The 26,220-nt window shown below is 41.2% G+C and overlaps 1 protein-coding gene across 6 annotated transcripts in view; it reads right to left on the reverse strand.

The window, feature by feature from the left end:
• pde4ca (phosphodiesterase 4C, cAMP-specific a) overlaps positions 1-26,220 on the reverse strand; it is a 151,327-nt gene that overhangs the window by 38,420 nt on the left and 86,687 nt on the right. Inside the window, exon 1 of one of the 6 annotated variants that reach the window (XM_017310109.2) lies at positions 10,777-11,294. The exons of the other annotated variants lie outside the window; for them this stretch is intronic. Within the exon in view, the coding sequence (XP_017165598.1) occupies positions 10,777-10,904 (128 nt within the window). The 5' untranslated portion in view covers positions 10,905-11,294. Of the gene's footprint in view, positions 1-10,776; positions 11,295-26,220 lie in introns of those variants that run through there. 6 annotated transcript variants of the gene reach the window in all.

Here is a 26,220-nt window from a genome sequence, read left to right on the forward strand (position 1 = left end):
AGTGCTTGTAGTGACCCAAAATTGTTAAAGCACTAAACTAAGTGCTTGTAGTGACCCAAACTTGTTAAAACTCAAACAAGTGGACAATAGGAAAGCTTTTTGCCTAAGTAAGTTAAAGCTGTGATGAGTTTGGCTTGAGCTACTCTTCTCTGCTCCAAGGCTGAAGTTTTAAGTTTCTAATAAATGCCCTCCTTAAGGTTGACTCTACATCACTCAAATGCAATAAGACAAAGTGCCATTTCTCTAAAATTCCTAATCCAGGTGAAATTACTCACACTCTCCAACGACCTGCAAAGCTTATTGCAGGTATTACTCTCTGGCAGGGGCGCTGCCAGGAATTGTGGGCCCCCTGAAAAAAAATTTGCAATACAGCGGAAGGTTTTGAGTCGATCTCAGCATTTAGGTGACAAACTGAACGCCGCCAGGACGATGAGACCAGCACTCCCTCCTCTGATTGGCTTATCAAAACGTTCATAACTTTATTAAAGAACAACAACAAAAATAAGTCAACAGAATGTGGTGGGATGGTGTTCCACCCTCCCCCACTCTGTGCACCGGGCACCGTTGATTGGTGGGCAGGGCGAATGCCGCTGCATGGTGCGTCTGTCCTTGTTTCTCCCACTGTTGCTACGGTCGGCGGCTACATGTCAGCTTGTGGGTTTGGTCGACTCGTCTGCGATCGTAAGTGGCAGTTTTGCTATCCGTGGCTGAGATCAAGGTTGGTTTTTGGGTGCTACACCTGTCGTGCGTTTCTGCAGTGTTGCTCTGATGGCGTTGCCGGTGTTACGTCAATCCGCGTTTCCCCATCAGACACGGTTCCCCCTGCGTCTTCTTGCCGCTCCGCCACGCCCACGCGGCAAAATACGCGCGTGCTCGTGGTGAGCACTGAGAAAGCACGCGCATAGGGAACTACGGCCACCGTGAAAGCTCAAACAACATGTTTCGGCAAAGTTGTCACTTTCTTCATGTTTTAGCGGGAAACTAATAATAATAACAATAGCAATAAGAATACTAGTAATAATAATAATAAATAATAGTGATGATAAATACATAAATGTCACATAGATATTATAATTATTATAAATGTGTATATATATATATATATATGAAATAAAAACAGGGCAATGTATTTATTGCTCGATATTACCCATGAAATACTGTTCCCCTTGTTTTACAGTGGGGGAACCCTATCAGATGGCCATATTTCACCCATCAGATACCGTTCCCCTTGTTTTACAGTGGGGGAACGGTGTCTGATGGTCATATTTCACCCATCAGATACCGTTCCCCTTGTTTTACAGTGGGGGAACGGTATCTGATGGCCATATTTCACCCATCAGATACCGTTCCCCCTATGTTAAAATCACCCATCAGATACCGTTCCCCTTGTTTTACAGTGGGGGAACGGTATCTGATGGGCGAAATATGGCCATCAGATTGGGTTCCCCCACTTTTAAACAAGGGGAACGGTATCTGATGGGCGAAATATGGCCATCAGATAGGGTTCCCCCACTGTTTAACAAGGGGAACGGTATCTGATGTGCAAAATATGGCCATCAGATAAGGTTCCCCCACTGTAAACATGGGGAACGGTATCTGATGGGCGAAATATGGCCATCAGATAGGGTTCCCCTGTTAAGTTGTAAGTAGCATACTGCGCATGTGTGAGATGTAAGGTAGTGGGAGGGGGGACTAGAGCGGGGGTTCTGGAGATTCGGTTGTGTGAGGAGGAGTGTTAACGGTTGATGGCGACCATTAAAGTGTGCATGCCAACGTCAGCAGTGTGATTATTGAGTAAACATTGGTAGCAGAGGATGGCCGCTGCTGGAAATTACAAAGTTCCCCCACCGTTTGACGAGAAGACGTCTTACGAAAGTTGGAAAAATGAAATTGAAATCTGGAGACTTGTTACCGACTTAGACAAAAAGAAGCAGGCCCTAGCGGTTACCCTGTCGCTATCGGGAAGAGCAAGAGAAAGCGCACTGGATATCGCTGCGGAAAACCTCAACGACGATACAGGAATGAGTGTTCATTTAAACAAGCTGGACTCAGTGTTTTTAAAAGAAGAAAAGGATCGGCAGTACGAAGCTTACACGGACTTTGATCGGATCGGCAGACGTGGCGACACGTCCATGATGGATTACATTATCGAATTTGAACGACGGTACAACAAGTTACGTAAGTTCAAAATGGAACTACCGGATGCAGTGTTAGCATTCAAGCTGTAGGACACCACGGGGCTAAACGTTAAAGACAAACAGCTGGCTCTTACCGCCTGTTCTACAGTATCTTTTGATAACATGAAATCGGCTTTGAAAAGAATCTTCGGCGATAATGTCTATCCTCCACAAGAGGGCGACTCGGCCTTTTTCACCAAATATACAGGCAAGCGTGAACGGCGTTCAAACTCGGAGCAAAGCCCAAGAACGGCTGCAGGGACTAATCCACTCGACAAATACGGGAGAAGAACTGAATGTGCAATATGTCGGAGCACTTATCACTGGGCAAAAGACTGCCCCAATAAAAGAGAACATGTGAAGCTAACAAATGTTGAGGGATCAGAAGATGATGTTGAAGAATGTAATATTACGCGGTTTTCAAACGAATCCCCATCTAACACACATATCTTCATGGTAGAAGCTTTGGCATCTGCTGTGATTGACACTGCCTGTACAAGAACTGTGTGTGGTGAAAAATGGCTTGCTGATTAAGTAAGTGGGCTGCATCAAAAAGAATTTATAAAGATTAAAGATGAAAAGAGTGCAAGACCTTTCCGTTTTGGGGACGGAAAACTGGTGCTATCCACAAGAAAGGTGACTATTCCTGCAACAATAGGAGAAACTAAATGCAAAATTGAGACAGAAGTAGTTCCAGCAGATATACCGATGCTTTTGAGCAAAATATCACTGAAGAGAGCAAGTGCTGTTTTGGACATTGCTCAAGATAAAGCAATGATGTTTGACCAACCTGTAAAACTTGAACTGACATCTTCTGGACATTATTGTGTAAACTTAAGAAAGGAAAGGATCAATAATGAAAGCCAGTTTAAACAAAATGAGACACAAAATGATGAAGATGAAATTCTCATTGTGACAGAAAACATGACAACAAAAGAAAAAAAAACAGTACTGCTAAAGCTACATAAACAATTTGGACATGCCTCAGTTGACAGACTACAAAAGCTCTTGTCTTGCTCAGGCAACACTGATGATGAAAGCATTACAATCCTGAAGGAAATTGTAAAAAACTGTGACGTATGCATCCGGTACAGTAGAGCAAAACCTAAACCTGCAGTGGGCTTACCCATGGCTTCAACGTATAATGAAACTGTAGCTGTGGACCTACATGAGCTTGAGCCAGGATTGTGGTATCTACATGCTATCGACCATTTTACAAGATTCAGTGCAGGGAGCATTATCACCACAAAAAGGCTCAGAGAGATAGTGAAACACTTTATTCACTGCTGGATAAGTGTTCATGGCCCACCACACAGATTATTCACTGACAATGGAGGTGAATTTAACAATGAAGAAATAAGAGACATGGCTGAACATTTTAACATTGAGGTTAAAACTACTGCTGGATACAGTCCATGGAGCAACGGCCTACTGGAAAGACACAATCAGATTCTCACTGAAATGCTACTCAAGGTAAAGAGAGACAACACATGTGACTGGAAAATAGCCCTGGACTGGGCTTTGATGGCAAAAAACAGCATGCACAATGTACATGGCTACAGTCCTTATCAACTTGTTTTTGGTCAAAACCCAAACCTGCCATCAGTTCTGATTGATAGACCTCCAGGGTTGGAAACTGATGTCAATACATTTTTAACCAACTTGCTAACTGCTTAACAAAAGTGGGGGTATCTGCCCTTGGACTTCTGAGAGCCCTAAGTGAAGGGAAATGGCAACTTAAAGATTAAAACAAACAAACAAAAACACTACTGTTCCTTACATAAGTTAAGTTCAAGTAAATGGAGCTAAAATAAGTAAAGTTAAAATGCTACTACCGAATGTTATTTTAGCTTATGTGTTCTTTAAAGAAAGAGGGGAGATTGTTAAGTTGTAAGTAGCATACTGCGCATGTGTGAGATGTAAGGTAGTGGGAAGGGGGACTAGAGCGGGGGTTCTGGGGATTCGGTTGTGTGAGGAGGAGTGTTAACGGTTGATGGCGACCATTAAAGTGTGCATGCCAACGTCAGCAGTGTGAATATTGAGTAAACACCCCCACTGTTAAACAAGGGGAACGGTATCTGATGGGCGAAATATGGCCATCAAATAGGGTTCCCCCACTGTAAAACAAGGGGAACGGTATCTGATGGGCGAAATATGGCCATCAGATACCATTCCCCTTGTTTTACAGTGGGGGGCACGGTATGGGTAATATTGAGCATTAAAATGCATTGCCCTGGCAGCAGCTTCAGAAGGGAGGCCCAGACTTCCCTCTCCCCAGCCACTTCTTCCAGCTCCTCCGGGGGAATCCCAAGGCGTTCCCAGGCCAGCCGAGAGACGTAATCCCTCCAGCGTGTCCTGGGTCTTCCCCGAGGCCTATATATTTATAATAATTATAATATATATGACATATATGTATTTATCGTTACTATTATTTTTTAGTATTATTGTTATTAGTATTATTACTATTTGTTTCCCGCAAAAACGTGAAGAAAGTGACAACTTTGCCGAAACATGTTGTTCCTTACGCGGGTGTTTTCTCAGTGCTCATCACGAGCATGCGCGTATTTTGCCGCGTGGGCGTGGCGGAGTGGTAAGGAGACGCAGGGGGAACCGTATCTGATGGGGAAACGCGGATTGACGTAACACCGGTGTTTCGTCAATATATATTAGGGGCTGTATAAATAAATCGATTCGGCGATATATATCGATATTTTCCACCCTAGGAAAGTATCGATTTTTCATCCGCGAGTATCGATCCGTTAAACCATAGGGGTCCATAGCCTTATGGTTCTATTTAACCTCTAGTTTGTTACGGCGTAGCAGCAAGACTCCGCCTCCCTCAGTCTCACTTTCAACTTGAGCTTAAAGTGCACATTATAAACTACACACCAGTTTTTAAATTGTGTTAATAGGCCAAGTATAACCGGAGTTATGCTAAAATTAGTAAACCATATTTTTCCGAATGTCAGAGAAATGTCAAAAGCGCCGCCATTCCCCGGCTTTTCCGATTATGTGAGAGGGAATGAGCTTCCAAACATACAAAACGAAACGAAACATTAGATTCCTGTGTTTTTGGAAATGTATAATCTTCAATAAATAACGACGGGCTGTATTGTTGCTGAGAAACGAAGTAAAGTTGCGCAAGTGAAAGAAGCGGAACGGAGAAACAGAAAGGAGTAGCGGAAAGGAGTAGCGGCGCGAACGGAGCAGTTGTAAAAGCAGTGAGATCGCGAAATTAATGCAAATTTGGACTGGTAGCATTCACTTCATAATTAGTTTTTAGCTTGGCGGTTTCTGTTCTGTATATAAGGGATTACCTGAAGAATGAACATAGGTTGATAACATCCGGAGCGGGCGCGCACGGCGCTGTGTTTTGAGCAGGAAGACGAAGAGGACAAACCCCAGCCGGAATCCGCCGCGCAGTGAGGATTTCCATGGTAACAATGGCTGATCGATCATTTTTATTAGCAACAGACAAAGGGTATCAGAGACTGAGAGAACTATGAGATCCTGGCAGTCTGAGAGGCAGCTACTCAGAGATCCAAGCAGGGGAATAGCGGCGCTGCGTGGCTGCAGGGAGTCGATCACTACGGGGTGAGGCGGAGCCACTACTTTAACAGTTAGAAGAAAGCAGCTTACAGCCACGGCTAACTCCGGGAGCCCAGGTGGAAACGCCTTTTCCCCCATACTCCAAAAGACTGCATTTGTGGCTGCATTTTTACTCCAAAATGCAGCCACAGTGTCCAAAAGAGAAAACATAAGTGCAATCAATCATTTGCATATTGAGAGTCTACAGAGGCTGATAATCTCCCCACTCTGCTCCTGGATTACTGTTTAAACTTTTGAGTTTTATGTCAAATCCACATGAATTAAATGACAGAAACTAATTCTCTCACTGCATTTTTGATTCATTTTGTCCAGCTGCAGACTGTTAGATTGTCCAATCAGAGTCAGGTATTGTGTAGTTGGTGCTTTTAATCAGTTTTCAGTTAACTAAATTCAAGTCTGTGGAACACAAAATGTCACTAAAATCACTGTCCTTCTAAAATCTTTCAGAAAATCGTAAAAATGCACTGAATCGTATCGAATTGTATCGCTCAACAAATATCGTGATACATATCGTATTGTGACCAGAATATCGTAAATCATATCATGAAATTATTGTATCAATACACCCCTAATATATATATAATATACTTTTGTCATAGCACCCCCAAGAACTTAAAACTACTTTCACCCCTGGTGCTAACTAAACTGAGCATTCACCGTTTAAATATGCACAGCTCTGTGCTATGCTAGCTGCAGCATGGCACAAATCGAGGGGGAGGAAGGATGAGCAGCACCACATGAGATTGTGATTGTCACTGCCCTGAGAGAAGGCAGAGGAAAAATATTTTTCACAGATTACTTCTCATACCATACTGTCACAACATAGTGAGTTTTAAAAAATATGTGAAAAAAATATTTATATACTGCAGCTTTAATTTCACTCAGTAGAGGACAGGTTAGGAGGGACGTGGGTTAGAGCTGCTGCTGACTGACTCATCTGTTAAGTGGTAAAAAGTAAAAGTGACAAGTTAAATATATGAATATGTTGGTAATTTGTTTTCTTAATTCATTAAATGCTAGTGAAAAGGAGGTAAACAGTAGTTTGTAGCTAAGCTAATTATGCTAAATGGTTGATAATCTCACACGGTCTACTCACCTCTCTTGGAGAAGAACTGGGTTATAAACACTCTTGCCTTTTTCTCTCTCTCCCTCTCTTTTTCTTGAAAACGTGATTTTCTAACTTTTCTTAGCATAGTAACTGCCACAATCATTCGTGTCTTCCACTGACTGCTGCTGAACAGCGTCACTCTCAAGCGATCCAAGCAGGAACGAACCATTTAACGCAGATAGAGGGTGTTCAGGGCAAATATGGATGTGTTTTTTGATCTGGGAGTGGGGACATTAAATTTTTACTGCTAAAAACAATCTTTGAAAATACAATATGCTTGATTTTGTAACTAACAGGGCCCCGATTTTTTTATTTTATTTCTATGAACAAAAAATAAATAATTAAATGTGGAGGGCCCTGACCAACAGGGGGCCCTCCACAAGAATTGTCATCACTTTTCCCTCTATACTGTGCCCCTGCTGTCTGGTTTGTTAAGAAAACTACATTTTATGTTTTTGTTTTTTGTTTTCAAAATGTCCATCAGTGTCAGAGCTGCAAAATGTCTCTTTATGGGTTTCAGCACAAAAAGTTGATGGATAAACAGACTGTGGATGTGCTGTTCATTATTGCCTAGAAGGGAATTGCACCCCACTAGAGGAGTAAAGTGTTTAGATATTGTTCTAAGGAAAACATCTGCAAGCTTAATCAGGACTAAACTTCTCTACATAAGAGCAGTATGTTTTTTATGGTATACAGATTCATTAACTCACTGTGGGCACAAACGGCACATTTATTTTTGGCTTTCTGTAATAAAAAAAAAACAGTTTTATACATCATGCAACTTTGACTTGTTTTAAAAACCAGAATTGTTACACATCCATCCATTTTCTATATACCCTTGTCCCTAGTGGGGCCGGGAGGGTTGCTGGTGCCCATCTCCAGCTAACATTCCGGGCAAGAGGCGGGATGCACCTTGCACAGGTCACCAGTCTGTCGCAGGGCAACACAGAGACAAACAGAACAAACAACCATGCACGTACACTTAAGAATTGGTGCACAATGAAGTCTAAATTAATTGTTCCCTAATCCACAAATGTTCAAAATTACATCCATCCATCCATCCATCCATTTTCTTGACGCCCTTGTCCCTTAGTGGGGTCGGGAGGGTTGCTGGTGCCCATCTCCAGCTAACGTTCCAGGCGAGAGGCGGGGTCACCCTGGACAGGTCGCCAGTCTGTCGCAGGGCAACACAGAGACACACAGGACAAACAACCATGCACACACACACTCACACTTAGACAGACCAATTAACCTGACAGTCATGTTTTTTTGGACTGTGGGAGGAAACCGGAGAACACCCACGCATGCACAGGGAGAACATGCATACTCCATGCAGAAAGACCGGGGCTGGGAATCGAACCCAGAACCTTCTTGCTGCAAGGCAACAGCTCTACCAACTGCACCACTGTGCAGCCCTCAAAATTACACATTCACACTAATAGCTGGTTTAAAATTCCTTATCAAGATGCACCAGCCACAGTTAGCCAGGGCTAACTTTGGCTGGACATTTCTGTGACTTAACAGCTTTTGTTAAAACAAAATATTTTTCTGTGTTGTTTGAAGAACTTGGATGAAGTTCTCCTGCATTTTTTCATCCATTCTGTGCAATGTTGTTACAGGACAATCCCACAGCATGGTGCTACCACCACTATGCATGACAGCTAGTGCTGTGCTAGGTCTGAAAGCATTAGCAAAATGACATGGAGGATCAAAGTACTGCACTTTGACTGTTTTTTTGGCATCAACACGGTCTTACTTTTACCAAGTTGTTCAACTTCAAGTCATTTTAAAGTGTGACCAAAATATGTTGAACAAACTTTTAATGTAAATGTTATCTAAAGTAAAGTTTGCACTGGATTCTTGCATGAAGATCAACATTTTACTTTAATCTTATTGGTTTTTCATTCATTGTTGTGAGACATGCTAAACAAAGACGTTCTTTGTATGATGTTTAGACCAGTCTGAGGCACAATGCTGTTCATAATGACATAGATCTGTTTGATTAGCATGCTGTCTAACATGGTGCATAGAGACTTTCCCATCCAACAATCTCTACAGTTTTGTTCAGAGGGAAAGACTTTGGAAGGGTTTTGTATTTGGGTTGTTCAAAATAAAGAAGGTACGGCTAACCTTTAAATAACAAACATTTTGCAACAAATCTGATAAACAGAAGCAGCTTAAAAAAGTGGGCAGAGGAACAGAGTGCAAGTGTATCGCTACATCTCAACTTCCCTGGAGGCATTATTAATCAAGCCTTAAACAACAACTTAACATGAAGTGGTCTGGGATATGAAATCACTGTTGCATCGACTTTAAATACACAACAGCAAGTATTTTTTATAGCAGCAATATCAGCTGAAAATCCTTATAAAGTAACAAGTTGCTATCTTCTTCTTTAGCGAGGTCATGGAATGTATTCTTGTTGTTGCATAGCTTCTCTGTTTCTGTCTCTATGCTTGTTTGAGATTTATTAAAGTTTTTTGTGCAGTATTTTGTTTATGGTATCTATAGTTACATGATACAACTGAAACAAAGGTTTAGCCACAGCACAATGGATCAAATTACAGCTAACAAGAAGGGATCCTGCATGTTTTTATGTAAAATCAAACACTATTCAAACATATTTCCTAATAGCAACAAATGTGGAATGATATAAAAATGAAAATAAAATGTTAAGTTTCTTATAATAGCAATTAAAAAAACTAAACGGAGAATAATCTGGAGGTCATCATTCAGGTCTTTAAGAGGAAACACGGCAAATAATTATTTTGGGAAATGCTGATGTGAAATATCTGATAAGGACTAACGGATGTTTTTGTAAGTTTTGCAGCCGATAAAAGTCCGCAGTTTGTAGATGTTATATAAAAAGTGGAAAAAAAAGTTTGAACCCCACGGAAGGCAAGAAATGTAAGAAATTCAGTCTTTAAAACATTAGAAACACAAAAAAACTCCCTTCCTGTTCATGCATCAAGCACAACGTTAAATACAAAGATTATTGCACATTATCTGTAAAACAATCTGGGGAACAGTCCTCTAGCTTCTTATTGCATTCCCTCTTAAAAAAATATTTTTTAACTATGTTCTGAAGAAACAGTGTTTCAAGCGAAGGCTGCAGTGTTATGGTAGATAGCGGAAGCTAATGCTAAAGTGCTAACTTAAATTGAAATTATATGTGCCCTTGAAGGACTACAACCCCCAAGCACCAAATTAATATTGACTCTTAGAAACATATTTATGTTTCATTTTGTTTTCTAATGTCCGTGCTTTATTTTGTTTCTTTACATTTTTTGTTTGAAATAGTTAGGGAACATGAGGAAAGGAAACTCAATGACTGTGTCAACAGTCTTTGTCTGCTTCAAAACAAGCAGTTAACATGAAGAATTATTAACAATCGATAACTAAAACTTCAACACAGATGTGGAACTTTATCCAACAGAAACTTTACACAACAGCCAAGTAAATTAGTGCTTCAGAATTTATCTGGAAAAAATAATTTAGCTGAAGCTAAGGGTGCTAAACGTTTTCAAAATTAGCAAAAGCGCAAAATAAGCAATTAGCTCTGCTATTGCTTATTGCTGCTATTGTCGGAAGTGTGACCACAACTTCTGAAAGTGTCATAACAAAAAAATAGAAAGTTTGTGTCCCTGTTAATGAAACTGTCATGAAGAATTAATGAGTTTCTCGGCCACATCAAATGGGAGTGATATTTTTAAAGACAAAATGACCTTTGACCTCAAGAGGTGCCTTTTTTACAAACAGAACCATGTGCAACCTCTCATAGCCAGCTGGAGCATCTATTCATACACAAATCACAGAAACCAGACGGAAAAGAAGGAAGATAAAAAGAAGTGAGTGAGAGGAAGTGAAGTAGCTCTTAATTACCGCCTGCGTTTGTGTATGATGTCTATGGGCCTGTTGACAGCGCACGGCGAGCCCCGAATGTGTCCACTCCGCACAGTTATACTCCGCTCCACAGAGTAAAAAAAGCCATAGTTCGCCGGCACACTCATCTTTTCTTTTGACTACTCTGTTTAAGTCTTCCTCACCCTCTTCTTCTCAGCCACTCTGAGGTTCTCCCTCTCTTGGTGATCCTCAGCTTGTGGCTGCTCTCATCCCTGCTTTCATCGTCTGCTTTGTGCTGTCAGGTCGTCCGTCAAACCTCTCCACAGCTTTTTGAGGGCTCTCATCCCCCCTAGCAGGAGTGGAAGGCAACTCTAGTCTAAGACAAAGTGTCAGCGACACAGAGCCAGAGCGACTGGGACGATCCGATCTGCTGGTGAAAATCTGTCTCTCCTTAGATTAGACGCGCAGATTTGGAGTTTCTGCTTTCCTGAGACTAAATTCCTCTGAGTCGTGGTCTCCCAGGAGTTTGTTGGATAGCCATAAAGGCTGAAAGAAAGCTTTTTATCACTTTCTGCACCAATCTGGCCCACATGTACATCTTGTATTTGCCCTGAGTCTAAATGTGGCTTAGACTCTACCTCTCTCACTTTCTGTCTGCTCTCTCTCTCTTCTTATGTTTCTTTCTCATCTCTGTTTGCTACACCTTTAATCACAGAACAACCTCAGAGCTTTCTCTGTTAGCGTAGGCCTGTCCTCTGCAGGAATATTCTGTCACACCCCTTAGATTGTGCACAGATCTGTGCAACCTGTTTGTGTGTGTGAAAGAGTGTGTGGTTTTTTAAACCAAGTGTGTGGGTGTGTGCGTGTGTATGCGTGCGTGTGTGTGTGTGTATGTAGGCGTGTGACTAAGCAAATGTACATCACACACAAATGGCAATGGGTTTTGAGTGAGGCTGGAGCGTAGGATAGGAAGGGGGCGGGATGTGCCTATCTTAGCTTCAGTTCTCTTTCTCCCAAACACTGTGAATCCTGAAACAGAAGGACATATTATCCTCTCCAGATGGAGTGTGTCGTGTATTGGTGTTAGTGCATGTGGTGTGTGTGTGTGTGTGTGTGTGTGTGTGTGTTTGTGTGTGTGCGTGTGTGTGTGTGTGTGTGTGTGTGTGTATGTGTCAGTAAGTCTTGTCTGTGTTCTATAAAGAGATTGAAGACGGAAGGAGTATGAAAAGGTATTATGGTAAGCAGCTCTGAAGACTCGGCTCACTGCGATCACATACACACAAGCATTTACTCTCAACATGTACAACTAGACTAGCTCAGGCATGAGCATACAGTCCCCCACTGCCGGCCGCAGACTCCATAAATGTAAAAACTAAATTTGAAACCCCAGCTGGCCAGCCTTCTGAGCTTTTCATAAAAGTACAGGACATATCTGATTAAAGATGCCATGATTACTGAGGGCCAGTAATTGATTTTCAAACCCAAAAGAAAGGTTTTTACAAGCTACATTAAACATGTCTTAAAAATATCTTTTCTAATGACAGTTGAAGCTAAACTCAATTTAAACACAATTTGTTGTTCATATCTGGCCTCTATTCCAGAATGATAGTGTACAGTCATACAGCAGCCAAGAACATGTCCACTCAACCTGCCAAGTGCTGATCCACAGGAGATGGGAGAATGCACAACAATCCCAGTTCATTAAGTATAAATATGCCTTGAACCTTTTCTCATTTTGTCACATTACAACCACAAACAAATGCATTTTTAATGGATTTTATGTAATAGACTGAAGCAAAAGGTAGAAAGAAATATCAAATAAAATCCTTATAAATGCATTGAAATATAAAATGACAAAATGTGACAAGGTTCAAGGGGTATGGATACTTTTGCAAGACACGTTATGTTGCCATGTCAACATCAGCCACTGGTGTGAAAAGGACAATAAATATAATCCAGATCTGACTGAAACCAAGCACACAAACTCGGCTTTGCAGGCCAGGGACTCGTCAGTCACATGGTGCCACACCCAAAGGAAGGATCTGATCTGTCCTTTCATACACAGATGGCTGAATAATGGAGCTAACACAGGCCTTTGTTGTGACAACCTGTTGAGTTCTTTTAGCTGAAACTGAAAAAAAAGAAAAAGAATGTGCCTGCATTGAAACAGCTGATTAATTGTACATACAGTACACGCAGTATGAAGTAAGGTTTTACCTACTTTAGATATTGTTAACAGTGGCCACGGATGGATTGTAAAGGTGAGGGATAATAACCACTCCAGGAGGGAATAATGTTGATCTTCTTTTAATGAAAATCACCGAGCAGGAGTACAACTGGATAGTTTATGTGCTCTAACGGCGATGCAGACAAACTTTACACGTCCACACCAGAGTCAGCGAGCATCCAGAACTAAAACAAAAACATTCCCCCCAGAACACACAACCGCTGCATGCAGATTTTCGTTAACGAAGTAAATGAACAGTAACGCACTTAAACTCAGATCAGCCTAGTCAGTATGGGAAATAAAGCAGAGATAAGCAGATGCATACAAGTACTACAATATTTTATGTAATCCTTTGTTGTGATGCTGAGCTTCTGTGTCTGTGGTGCATTACCAAGACTTCCATTTAAGGAAATGTAGGAAAGGCTTATCAGCAGGGACCATCAAACCTGACAACATGATGTACAACCCCACAGTAAAAGAGCTTTCTGGGATCTGAATTGCAATATTTTATAAATTCAATCAAACTATTTCATCTCCTATCTAGTGTTGAACTTTTACTTGCCAAAGTAGGATTAGTTCTTCTCTCTTGCTATGCCTCTTTTCTCTTACTGCATCTTTGTTAACAGCATTCATGCACCCACTGACTGACTGTAGTTCCTCTAGTTTTGCTCTGGATAATGTCCTATGCCTGTTTTTTTTACAGTGTGGAGCATGCTTCCCCTAGGAGGCACCAGATTTCTTCAGGGGTTGCTACATGAGGGGGAAAAAAATACAAACCAGAAAAAGCAAATGCAAACACTTAACTGCCTTCAACAAGCCTATGCCATAGACAAAATGCATAGAATTTTAGTAGTTAAAGCTATGATGTATAAACCTAGGTCTCTAGGTAACCCACTGATCGCATCAAACCACCCCTGTATGTTGGCTTCATGCTCTGTTATGGGATCTGCACCTCAGAATTTTGTAATTGGTTGCCACCCTTTACTCAAACTGGACAATTTGGAAAAGAGCAGCTATAATAAATGGACGTTGCTTCCACTGGCATTGTCAAATCAGAGGCAGCGCTTCGCTTTCCCAGACGGTGGGGACTTTGTCCAACTTTTAGCGTCACTTGGAAGGAAAGCTTAAAGAAAGGTAAGGTCTGATGTTAGCAAAGCTAGCCACACAGAGACACATGTGCATCTGCGATGAAAAAAAGTTGTCACTCATGGGCTGAATTATTGTGTGTAGGTGTTGACTGAGGTGTCGCATATATGGGACAACGCTGTGACCAATGTGCAATATAGTAATATGACATTATGATTCTTCTGGACGGATTTTTACTAAATTTTTACTGAGGACTGAAGCCTCACTGAGAGCCGTTCTGTGCACTTGAAATGCTCTGCGTACACTGCAGTAGCTATTATTTTATTTCATTAAAATATATATATTTTTATTTAATTGGTGAATAAATAAAACAAGAATGTAATGCAGAGCATGCTCATTGCTGTTTGTTTTCGTCTCCTGTCATGTGGCAGACTTTGCAGCAGGAGGGAGGATAAAAACAGTCACAGTGCTCCTTCTGCTTGGTTACTTCTTGCTTGTTGCGTCTTGGACAGTGTTCATAGTTGAGCGTTGTTTACCGTTAATTGCTATGTTTAATGGTGCAGACAGTTGTGGTTTCTTACATGGGCAATATGGGCAACCGCCCAGGGCGTTATTTTTTTTTTAGGGATGGCAGGAGACCTCTGTGGATTGTAGCACAGAGATGAAAGCAAAACAGAATGAAGAAGAGTTTGAATTGATACTGATTAAATTTATTTCAGCTCTAAGTATTTAATATCTAGGTGTTTTTATGGGAATGTGGATCTTTCAGATCTATTTGAGAAGCAATTTTGATAGGTGCACTTAATTTTTTTGTGTCACGTAGCGCGGGGCGCTGGTCTTATTCTTGATTTGGTCTCGGGTTCGGTGGGCTTGACTACAGCACTGCTACGTGGCTGTAGCAGTTGGATTTCTTTAAAAATAAATGCCACTAGTGGCAAAAAAAGTGAAGTCCATGCTATGTTAGGACAGGAGACAAGATGTTTTCCTCCCTAAAATTATGATGCATAGAATCGCATATCTAAGTCTAAACTATGTTACAGAGAGTAAACACAATAAAAACATGCTTTATCTGTGGCATTGTCCATTAAAGAGGCCTCGGGGAAGACCCAGGACACGCTGGAGGGATTACGTCTCTCGGCTGGCCTGGGAACGCCTTGGGATTCCCCCGGAGGAGCTGGAAGAAGTGGCTGGGGAGAGGGAAGTCTGGGCCTCCCTTCTGAAGCTGCTGCCCCTGTGACCCGACCCCGGATAAGCGGAAGAAAATGGATGGATGGATGGACGATCGGTACACTTAATGATATCAGCGATTAGGTAATCCAGTCAGCAAGTACTTTTACTTTTAATACTTAAATATTGTTGAAAGCCAGTACTATTTTACTTCTACTTAAGTAAAATGTTAATGTGGTACTTTTACTTTTACTTGAGTACATTTTTGTCTGTGTATTTGTACTTTAACTTAAGTAAATTTTTTGAGTACTTTCTCCACCACTGGAACAGAATACAGTGACATGCACAGTCCAATGCATCAACCTTAAACCTAGCTTTAAGAAGACAGACTCTGGACAAAACAAAACGGCAAAAAAAAAGAGAAGAAGAAAGAATGGTCATGATTATTGAAAGTGTGGATGTTCATAGGCAGCATCTAAACATACTGCAGTGCCACAGTGTTGTCTCCCAAACAAGGATGAAGGATTTTTCATGTGGCGCTACGCATAGCAGGTAAACTCAACAATGTCAGTGAGCCATGGATGAATGGAACATCAAGTATAGCTACACCAAAATGTTCACAGAAATATTAGCAATAATGTCATTGGTAGCGGGGGGCGGAGAGGAGGTAGCTCTCAAGTAATCTGAAACCATATAATTAATTATGCAGTTTCTAATTTTGTTTACTCTAAATATCTAAATATAGCTAGCTTCTGAGAACCTGCCACTGAAGAGTGAAAAAGTGAGTGGCTTTGGCTCCGACTGTCCCAGTGGAGATGGGACAAAGAAGCGGTAGAAACTTTGAACCATTTCCATGGAGCAAAATTGGTATCACACACAGTTAGACAAACTTAATAACATGCTTTGATAACATTATTCTAAGTTAAATGAAGCGGACATGCATACACTTAGCAGTACCGCCACACTGAAACACACACTTACTTGGCTGTGCACCAAAGGGTTTCTCAGTGTTCCATGAGTCTGTGTCCATATGATGGAAAACATTGTGATATTTAAGGAAAAACAGGCACTGAATATTTGGTTCTAAGTGTATTCACATTACACTTAAGCTAGTCTCAGTCTGAAGTCCTGGTCAGTTGGGCCACAAAAACGTTGACATCAAACATTTACAACTCATAGAATGACAATTCATAAATCCTGGATTTTCTTTCAGTTGAGGGTTTATTAGAATGTTGTTGGTGTAGCGGCCTCGCACTATTATCTGCTGGCTTCATGGAGGCTGGTTTGCATTCCTCACCAGCAATCTGGATTGTAGTTATTGAGGAGTGCTGCAGTGTATGCAGGGGTGAAAGTAGTTTTAAATTCTTGGGGGTACTATGACAAAAATTTCTGTGCTGATGAATTTCTTTGCAAAGCGATACAATTGCTACAAAATAGAGCTGTATTCCCTCAGCCCACTGCAATGTTGACACCTTGAGATGCCATGAGATCTAAATTCTGAACATCCCAGTTTTCCAAGTCTGGCATATAATCATTCATTTTAGCTTTTCAACTGGTTATATATATCTGTGTCCAGACAGACTGATAATCAGTAGCCTCAGGACCTGTTTGTTCTGAAGATCCTGCAGCTTTCACTTCATCTTCCTGACATGGTTCCTCCTCACCCTGACTCTCATACTGATAGGAGGAACCACAGAGCTCTGTTAAGTTAAAAGCATATCTTCTGAAATTGGGATATTTTTCCTCCAACAGGTTCCAGAGGAATCACCTCAAACCAGATGTTGGACTGGATTTTATTTCAATGTTATTTGTGAATGTTAGCCCCTCATTTTCAACAGTGGAGCTATAAAGGTTGAAAAAGGTTATCATTAAGTCTCATCGACATCAAAATTTCCACTAAATAAGAGGCAAAAAAAAATTGTTTGATAGAGGAAAAGCCTCTCAGACTCTGTGCTCAAAGCAAGATACCAGAGAGCATTAAACTATTATTTTTAAATATTAGACAATTACTGTAATTTAATTTCACATAATTATCGCGGTAGAAGCCATTTGTTTGTTAAATACTTAATGAAACATATTTAGCTTGTTTGATGTTTGCTGTGACGTATACTCACAGATGAACGAGATAATTAATCCAAGTTTGTCGTTTATTGAACCTTCAAGAACTGCAGCAGCTGTAAAGCAACCACCTGCGCTCTGCAAGCAGAGCAGATTACTTAAAAACATAACATTCAGTCCATTACGATATTAGGTTTTCAGGCTTGATATTTATTTTGCGATTATTAATAAGCGCTCTCATGAACACAGCGGTGGTTGATTAGTTCATTTTAAACTCCTGCTCTATAGTTATTTTGGTAATGGAACCGAAACGCACAGAACTGCGCAACACCTTGTTGAATCATTACTGAGGTTATTATTTTTGTTGGGTCATTAATTTGAACACATTTTGTTGATTATTATTATGATTATTGATTTTTTTATTTATTGTTCTTTAATAAAGTTACGAACGTTTTCATAAGCGAGTCTGAGGACGTGCTGGTCTCAGCGTCCTGGCGGTGTTCAGTTTGTCACCTAATACCGAGATCGACTCAAAACCTTCCGTGATTGACGTATTATACTCCTGCTCTAGCAAAGCAATAACAGTTCAGAAACAATAGGAAACGGGGAAAAAAGCTATTTATTAACTGATTAAGTCGCGTTTTAAACTGTTCTTGAAAAACTAATTAGTCACGGCTGATTAGTGGGTGCACTCACAGCTACACAGTGAACGCATTGATTTTTTACAGCAGACAGCCGCTCCCCCTCTCTTGCAAGTACTGCGTAACCCCGCTAAATCTTTTAGGGGTACGCAGTCAGTGGCGGAGCCAGAGGGGGGGCCAGTGCCCCCCCTGTCATCTGATTGGCCCCCCCAGTAGCCCCCCCTGATGATTGACATGTAATTGCACCAGGTCATTCCTGTACATTATTTGGAATTATTCTAAGTCAACCTAATATCTAAAGAAGAAAAACAATAATAAATATATAAAAAGAAAATGTATAAAACTTTGTATAAGTCCATGTGATGACATAAATAAATAGATTTTTATCAGGCGCGATACCAGCCTCCTTTATACTCATAAAAACAAGCTGAAATTCTTCTGGGTGTTTCAGTTGTGCTGCGCTGTGGTGCAACTCAAAGGCTAAAGCACTTCATACCTGGTGGTGATGGTAAAACACCAATAAGTTATTTATTGATCCTCCGCAAAAAAGAGAAAAAAACCGAAGAGGGGCCGACAATGTTCGTAGTTTGGAGCAGAGGTGGCGCTAGAGTTTTTTTTCGCTGTCCGTCAAAAAAAAAAAAAAAAAATATTTCCAATTTGTAGTCATCAAACGAAACATTTACTATTTCTCTGCAAGAACGTTTTTAAAATCAGGTAACATTTCACGAAATGACGTGATTAGAAGACGACAGAACTCTGATCGTTTCCTGATCTCGCACTCACTTCCCTCAGCGGGAGAAAAACCCCGCAGAAGCGGATCAGGTGCGCTAGACGCTCCAAAGCCTCTGGTCCGTTAAAGCGTCCAGATCAGAGATGATTCTCTGACAGATATTGTTCTTAGTATGATTAATAATGAGCTCCACGATGTTCTCTGTGCGTAAAGTTGAAACTGTCTGCGCACCAAGTGGTCAGATGCGCTTGATCACATTCTGGACAGAAACCAGCGAACTGCTCTCTATTCTTATCAAGACGAGGGCGAGGAGGGAATCTTACATATTAACTCAGTTAAGTTTTTACTGGTTTTGTTTTTAAAACACCATTAACGTAATCAGTGTAACTATATATTGTATATTTGGCGTTTGTCATCTCATGTGTGATTAATTGGAGCGTAACGGTGGAGCATTTATGCGCATTTATTGCCCAGCGCACTGCGCTTGTTTCTGCCTAACGGATCTGCACTTTAGTTTCTTTCCTCTCTCAACAGTCAGCTGTTATTCCTCTACTTAAACTATAATAAGTAGATCACATTCTCTTTAGGTTTTCTCTGTGTGCTGCAAACTCATTAAATGTAAACTCATTAGAAGCCCGAACCACCATCAGGCAAATAATTCTGGTCCGACCCGAACTTTTTTTACCTGTCAAATTACCTGTCAAAACAGAGCTTCCTAATCAATGTGTCCATAACTCTTCAACACGCTGTCAGCTCCCGGTCAGAAAGACGCATTTAGTTCAGTGTCCATGAGATGATATTCAGGAAGGATCTTTTATTTGATTGATATTAGTTTTCTCTGTGATGAACTCTTTGCGTAAAGTCTATCATGTTTCCATGTGCGCCATGTGTTAATTATAACATGTCAAATGACAGAGGGGCTTAAAAAATAACCAAATATTCAGTTTGGTTATTTTTTTTAAATTATACACACACACACACACACACACACACACACACACACACACACACACACATATATATATATGCGCACACACACATTTAAAATTTTGCCCCCCCCCCCCCAGGTAGTCCTGGCCCCCTCTTGGCCCCCCCAACTTTAAAAGTCTAGCTCCGCCACTGTACGCAGTACCCTACCGTACCCACCTATTTTCACTCCTGATTGTATGTAAGAGTAGTTGGCTGTAAGTCAAAATAATTTATTTGTGGCTCTTTGTTAATTGGGACCTGCCCGTGCAATGCATGGCAGGAACCTATTGTTCTACACCTATCATGCGCAGCTCAAACCGCTGCATCCACCCCCACAAAAGTGGTATCAAAATGTTCAGCTTGATCCCACTATTATTTTTAGTGGGATTCTGAGTGAAAATGGTGACATAAATTGCGAAAAACGACAAAATCTCATTCAAGTCAACGGAGGCTCCGCTCTGACTCATGCACACAGTCACAGCTACAGTCGTTAATTACCAAAGCAACAGAGCCCATGGCTCCAACTCTGAGCTGCAGGCTATTATGCATTGCATTGTAGCGGTGGACCAGGTCGAGCGCATCAGTACTGTCCAGATGTGCTCCTGGTTCTTACCAGGGGCAAGTCCAGCTGTGCAAGCTTGCATGGATGTGTTACTGATCAAGCATCAGAACGTTGGGTCCAAACAGACGAGCACACGTTGGGCAGGCCCCAGTTAAATTTCTTCAGGAATTTAATATGTCGAGTTAACATGTTATCTGTAGACCTCAGAGAGAGAATTCTCTGAGATCTACTGGGACCTTCTTGCTCTGAAGGTCCCAGTAAGTTCAATGGCCTCCATAATTGGTCAGTGGAAGAAGTTTTGCAATTGGCAGGAGTGATCCTAGAGCTGCTGTCCGTTTAGGAGAGAAAGGCCTTGGTCAGGAAGGTGACCAAGAACCCAATGGTTACTCTGTCAGAGCTCCAGTATTCCTATCTGGAGAGAGAAGAAAAGAAAGACAACAATCTCTGCAGCAATCCACCAATAAGGTCTGGAAGGCAAGAGTGGCCAGATGAAAGTCACTCCTTAATAAAATGCTCATGTCACAACATCTGGATGATTACCTAAAGGCACCTGAAGGATCTCAGACCAGGTGAAACAACATTCTCGGGTCTGACGAGACAAAGATTGAACTCTTCAGTGTGTACGCCAGGCACCATGTTTGGAGGGAACCAGGCATGCCTGTTCATCACCACATTAGCATCTTTACAGTAAAGCATGGTGGTGGCAGCATTATACGGTTTTTCAGTAGCAGAAATTATTAGGGAAATATGACTGCAGCAATGTGCAGAGACCTCCTGGATGAAAACCTGCTCCAGGGCATCCTGACCTCAGACTGGGGTGACGGTTCATTTGTCAGCAGGACAACAATCCAAAGACATGGTTCATATCTGAAAGGCTTCAGAACCACTCTTAGATGTCCTGGAGAGGCCAAGCCAGAATCCAGATGTCTCTGGATACATTACGCAGCAGGTGACAATGAATTTTGTTCTCTTCTTTTTAGTGTGAGATTATGTTAAGGGGTTGCTAATTACATCTGCATCTACTGGCTGCAATACAGACCGTTACAAGTGCTCTATTGTAGACATAACTACCTACAAGAATTTGAATTAATATGAGTACAACAACATTTAATTTTCCTTTAGGATCAATTAAGTATTTTTGAATTTGAATAACTTGGAACTCAAATTTAAATAGAAGGTAAAGAAACTGTTTAAATGTCTTCTATGTGTCTTTAAACAAATTGTAAAGATATGCTACAGACTGCAGTATAAAGATAATTGACGAGACATGAAGTAGATGTAAAACAGACAAAAACTGCAGTAACACTGATTTCAATCATTTTAAATAGTTAAAAAATAAAATCTTAAGCTGCTAAAAGAAAACCCCCCACAAAACTCAGAATATTTTAAGTTTGTTTCTTTACAACTCCCACGTGCTCTGCAGTGTGTGAATATAACTGGGTTAGTTTCTCCCTCTGGTGGTAGGAATATGTTCAGCCTGATGACAGTACAAATAGGAGTTGATGGCTCAGATGTGATCATTGGACAGTACTCTGGATTCTCATCTCTGGATTTCAACTAAAACTAATAACTTATTACAACTCGTCCACAAAGCTGACCTTTGAACCCAGCAGTTTCTCACACAGTGAGCATGGAGTACAGTAAACAAGCTGGTTCTGAAGCTGAGCCCGTTGTCCCAGCCCACCGCTACGGATCAATGCGACTCTGAAGGCAATTGGGGAAATCAGTCATGCTTAAAATAGGGAGTGGGGCTGTGACGCACGCAGCAACCGACCTGCCACAACCCCACTCAGGCCGTATCGACTGAACCGGGACTATGCTGCTATGGAGGGGGATGGCAGCTATATTGGGACCTCTGACATTGAGACTGCTGCCCTTTGGTTAAATGGCCTCACTTGACACTTTTGTTTCAGTTCTTTACATCACAATCCATTGTTTTGTGTCCAGACCATACTTCTCTATTTTTTGTTTCCACGGTAACAGCCTCTGCAGCCGTTCCTTATTGTTGCCCTGAAAGCTGCACTATCTGAGCTCCAGCCCACTATCACTGCATCACCACCCTTTCCCCAGTTTGTCTCAATTTTCTCATTTTACCACTCGCTCATTGTCTCTGTTTCTCTATAGCACAGTTTTCTCTCTCTATTGTTCCTCACCTCAGATAAATGAAAAGGGCCACTGCAGCTGTCATCCTAAGATGCTGTCTAAGACAGGTGTACAAACTTTTGCATGTTGAAACCCACAAGGGCCACAATTATTTTGTATAAATGCAAAATCATTTTATTGTGGATTCTTTCTACCTGCTCAGCAACAACTTAGCATGATATTTTTAAATGAAAGGTCAGAAAAAGGTGCTCTTAAAGTTGTACAGTGTCCTATCTTGTTGGTCAAGATATTATTTGTAGCTTATTCCCAGCAACGAACATCAGAACTGTCTTTGAAAACTCTGGATTTAGTCCATTTTATTTACTGGGTGTGATTAAGTCTGGTTTTGAGTAAAAAGTCACTGGAGATTTGCGGTCCTACTTAATATGACACTAAATCAAAGCAAAATAAATAAATAAAATAAAATACAGCAAATTAAAGAAAATAAAAACACTTGTTTTGCAACCAAATTCTTCTATTTAAGATACAGATTTGTCAAGGCAAATCTCATACAAAGAAAAACACAAAAAGTCTCCCCCTCCATCAGTTCCACTTAAACTAGTGGTGCCCAAAGTGAGTCCTGGGAGGCCGGTGTTCTGACTATCTGTCAGATCTCGTAAATCTAGCATACCTTGTGGTAATGCACATGTGCACATCGATGTTACGTTTCTTACAAATCCGTCATACCTGTAGAAGTTTCATGTTGTGTGTTTTATTTCTCAGAAGTTTACGGTAAATAAAAAAATTTAAATTAAAAAAATCTAGTTATTTCCATGCAGTGTCCAGAAAGAGGTGTTGTTCTGCTTGTTGCCCAACACAGCATCGGTCAGCATACAGCATTTTTCATATGCTTTTTTTAGGACATATTCTGTGCAGTTTTTTAAAGAAGTATTAAAATATTAAAAAGGTAGATTAGCTATAGGGACAAAATATTCTGCGGGAGACCAAATTTGTAGTCAAACAGTATTTGTAGTCATGCTAAACGGGACTAATGTCTTGTTTACAGTATTGTAACGATATTTGAAACAGCAAAAGTCATTTATGTTAATATGTTTGATTAACATAGCAGCTTAATTAAATAAAATTTACTTCTGAGAAATAAAACTCACAAAATGAAACTTCTACAGGTATGACAGATTTTTAAGAAATCTGCTGAGTAAGCAGTATGTGACATAACATCGATGTGCACATGCGCATTACCATAAGATATGCTGGATTTACAGGTATGACAGAACACCGGCATCCTGCATGTTTTAATTCTCTCCCTGGTGGTAATAACAGCCATTTCAGCAGGTCAATGTTCTTCCCAGGTCCTCTAATGAGCCATCATTTGATCCAGGTGTGTTAAACCAGGGAAAGAACTAAAACATGCAGGATGCCGACCCTCCAGGACCCACTTTAGACCCCAGTGGTTTAAATAATTCCTAAATAGCTTGCAGGGCAAAACTACTCCAAGGGTTGCAAATGGTCCCTGGCCCACATTTTGGACACCAATAGCCCTCAGCTGAGTGCCAGGTTCAGCCTGTGAACAACAGCCTTGCAAATTTAACGTGGGTGGTACTTTGAAGGACTGAAACACAATCATGTGTGTACAGCATAAAAAGCAGAGGGCTCAGCACACCGTCCTGAGGAGAGCCAGTACTTATGTTGATGGATGAAGAGGTATGGGGGTCCATTCTGACTCTTTGTTTGCGATTTGTCAGGAAGTCCTTAATCCAGCAACAGGTAGAAGAGGGGATTCCCAGGTCTGCCAGTTTACGACCTAATCTGTCAGGGAGGATGGTGTTAAATCCCAAGCTGAAATCGATGAAAAGGATGCGTGCGTAGCTTTCTCAATGCTCCAGGTGGGACAAGACAGCATGCAGGACAGTGGCAACAGCATCTTCAGTTGACCTGTTAGCTCTGTAAGCAAACTGATATGTATTGAAGGTGAGATGAATGAATGAATGAATGAATGAATAAATATGAATATGTTGTGGAACAATGCATTTCACCTTAATGGTGAACTTTTTCCCTTTTGTCACAATCTTCAAATGGATTCTGTTGGGATATTTTGATAGATCGACTCAAAGTGGTGCAAGACTGTAAAGGAGAATCAAAATAATCCATAGTTTTAAGATTTGATAAAACAATGTGAAAAGAGAACCACATTTGCAATCAGCCTCTTCACTCTGATTTCAGTAAATAAAATCTAGTGCACTCAAATGCCCTCTGAAGTCACCTATTTCGTGGGTGTATTTTTATCTTTATTTCTAACAAACTTTGATGTGAAAACCTCAAAGAAAACACAACAGACAGTTAAGGGAGAACCTTTTGAAGAAGTTGGAAGTACTTTTAGTCATAAAAATAATATTTCAAGCACTGAACGTCTCAGAGTTCTACTCCATCCATCCTCTAAGAAAGAAAAGGGCATGGCTCAACTCTAAACCTATCAAGATAGAGCTTCAGCTCTATCTTGCTGCTTCCATCATAACATGGAAGCAGCAGAGAACCGCACTTCAGGTGGGAGAACCTGTCAACATGACAGCTATTCATTTTGTGGTGCACTCTACAAATTTCTTTATAGAAAACAAGATGTTAGAGTGAAAACTAACTCTGCACATCACCCTGAACATACCATGGTGGTTCTAATGTCATATTGTGGGATACTTTTATCCCTGTGCCTGGTATTTTTTACCAGGCACAGGAAGTTGGTCAGCACTGATGGGAAGATGGATGGAGTTTAATACAAAATTATTCTGGAAGAATATCTGTTAGAGATGGCAAAGGACATGAGACTTGGATGGAGGTTCACCTCACATTAGGACAACCCTCAACGTGCAACCGGAGCTGAAATGGAACAGTTTACATCAGTGCATATATCTATGTGCACTGATGTAGCATAAAGTATAGTCTGAACGACTACCGACCAGTGGCTCTGACCCCATTGGTGATTAAATGTTTTCAAAGACTGGTTCAGAGTCATATTCTTTTCATTCATTCATCGCACCTTCAACACATACCAGTTTGCTTACAGAGCTAACAGGTCAACTGAAGACGCTGTTGCCACTGTCCTGCATGCTGTCTTGTCCCACCTGGAGCATTGAGAAAGCTACGCACGCATCCTCTTCATCAATTTCAGCTTGGCATTTAACACCATCCTCCCTGACAGATTAGGTTGTAAACTGGCAGACCTGGGAATCCCCTCTTCCACCTGTTGCTGGATTAAGGACTTCCTGACAAATCGCAAACAAAGAGTCAGAATGGACCCCCATACCTCTTCATCCATCAACATAAGTACTGGCTCTCCTCAGGACGGTGTGCTGAGCCCTCTGCTTTTTATGCGGTACACACACGATTGTGTTTCAGTCCTTCAAAGTACCACCCACGTTAAATTTGCAAGACGATACAACCCTCGTTAAATTTGCAAGACGATACAACCATAGTGGGCCTCATCTCAGGGGACAATGAGTCTGCCTACGGGAACGAGGTGGAGCGACTCACAGCATGGTGCACAGACAACAACCTGATCCTAAACACAGCCAAGACCAAGGAGATCATAGTGGATTTTAGGAGAAGGAAAAGACATATTGAACCACTGAACATCTGCGGAGAGCCTGTGGAGAGGATGTCAAACTTCCATTTCCTGGGAGTTCACATCATGGATAACCTGGCCTGGGATGTGAACATAGCAGAACCAGCAAAGAAGGCCCAGCAGAGACTTTATTTCCTGAGAGTCCTCAGGAGGAACTGCTGGTGTCCTTCTATCGATGTTCTATTGAAACCATCATCTGCTATTGTCTCTGTGTGTGGTTCCCCAGCTGCACAGTAGCACAGAGGAAGACTCTCCAGAGAATTGTAAAATCTGCTCAGAAGACCAAATCTGCTCTCTGCCTTCTTTCAAAGATCTCCACAGGTCCCG

Source organism: Poecilia reticulata, chromosome 17 (genome assembly GCF_904066995.2).
Source record: "Poecilia reticulata chromosome 17, P_reticulata-male-v2, whole genome shotgun sequence".
In the NCBI taxonomy this organism is placed as follows: domain Eukaryota; kingdom Metazoa; phylum Chordata; class Actinopteri; order Cyprinodontiformes; family Poeciliidae; genus Poecilia; species Poecilia reticulata.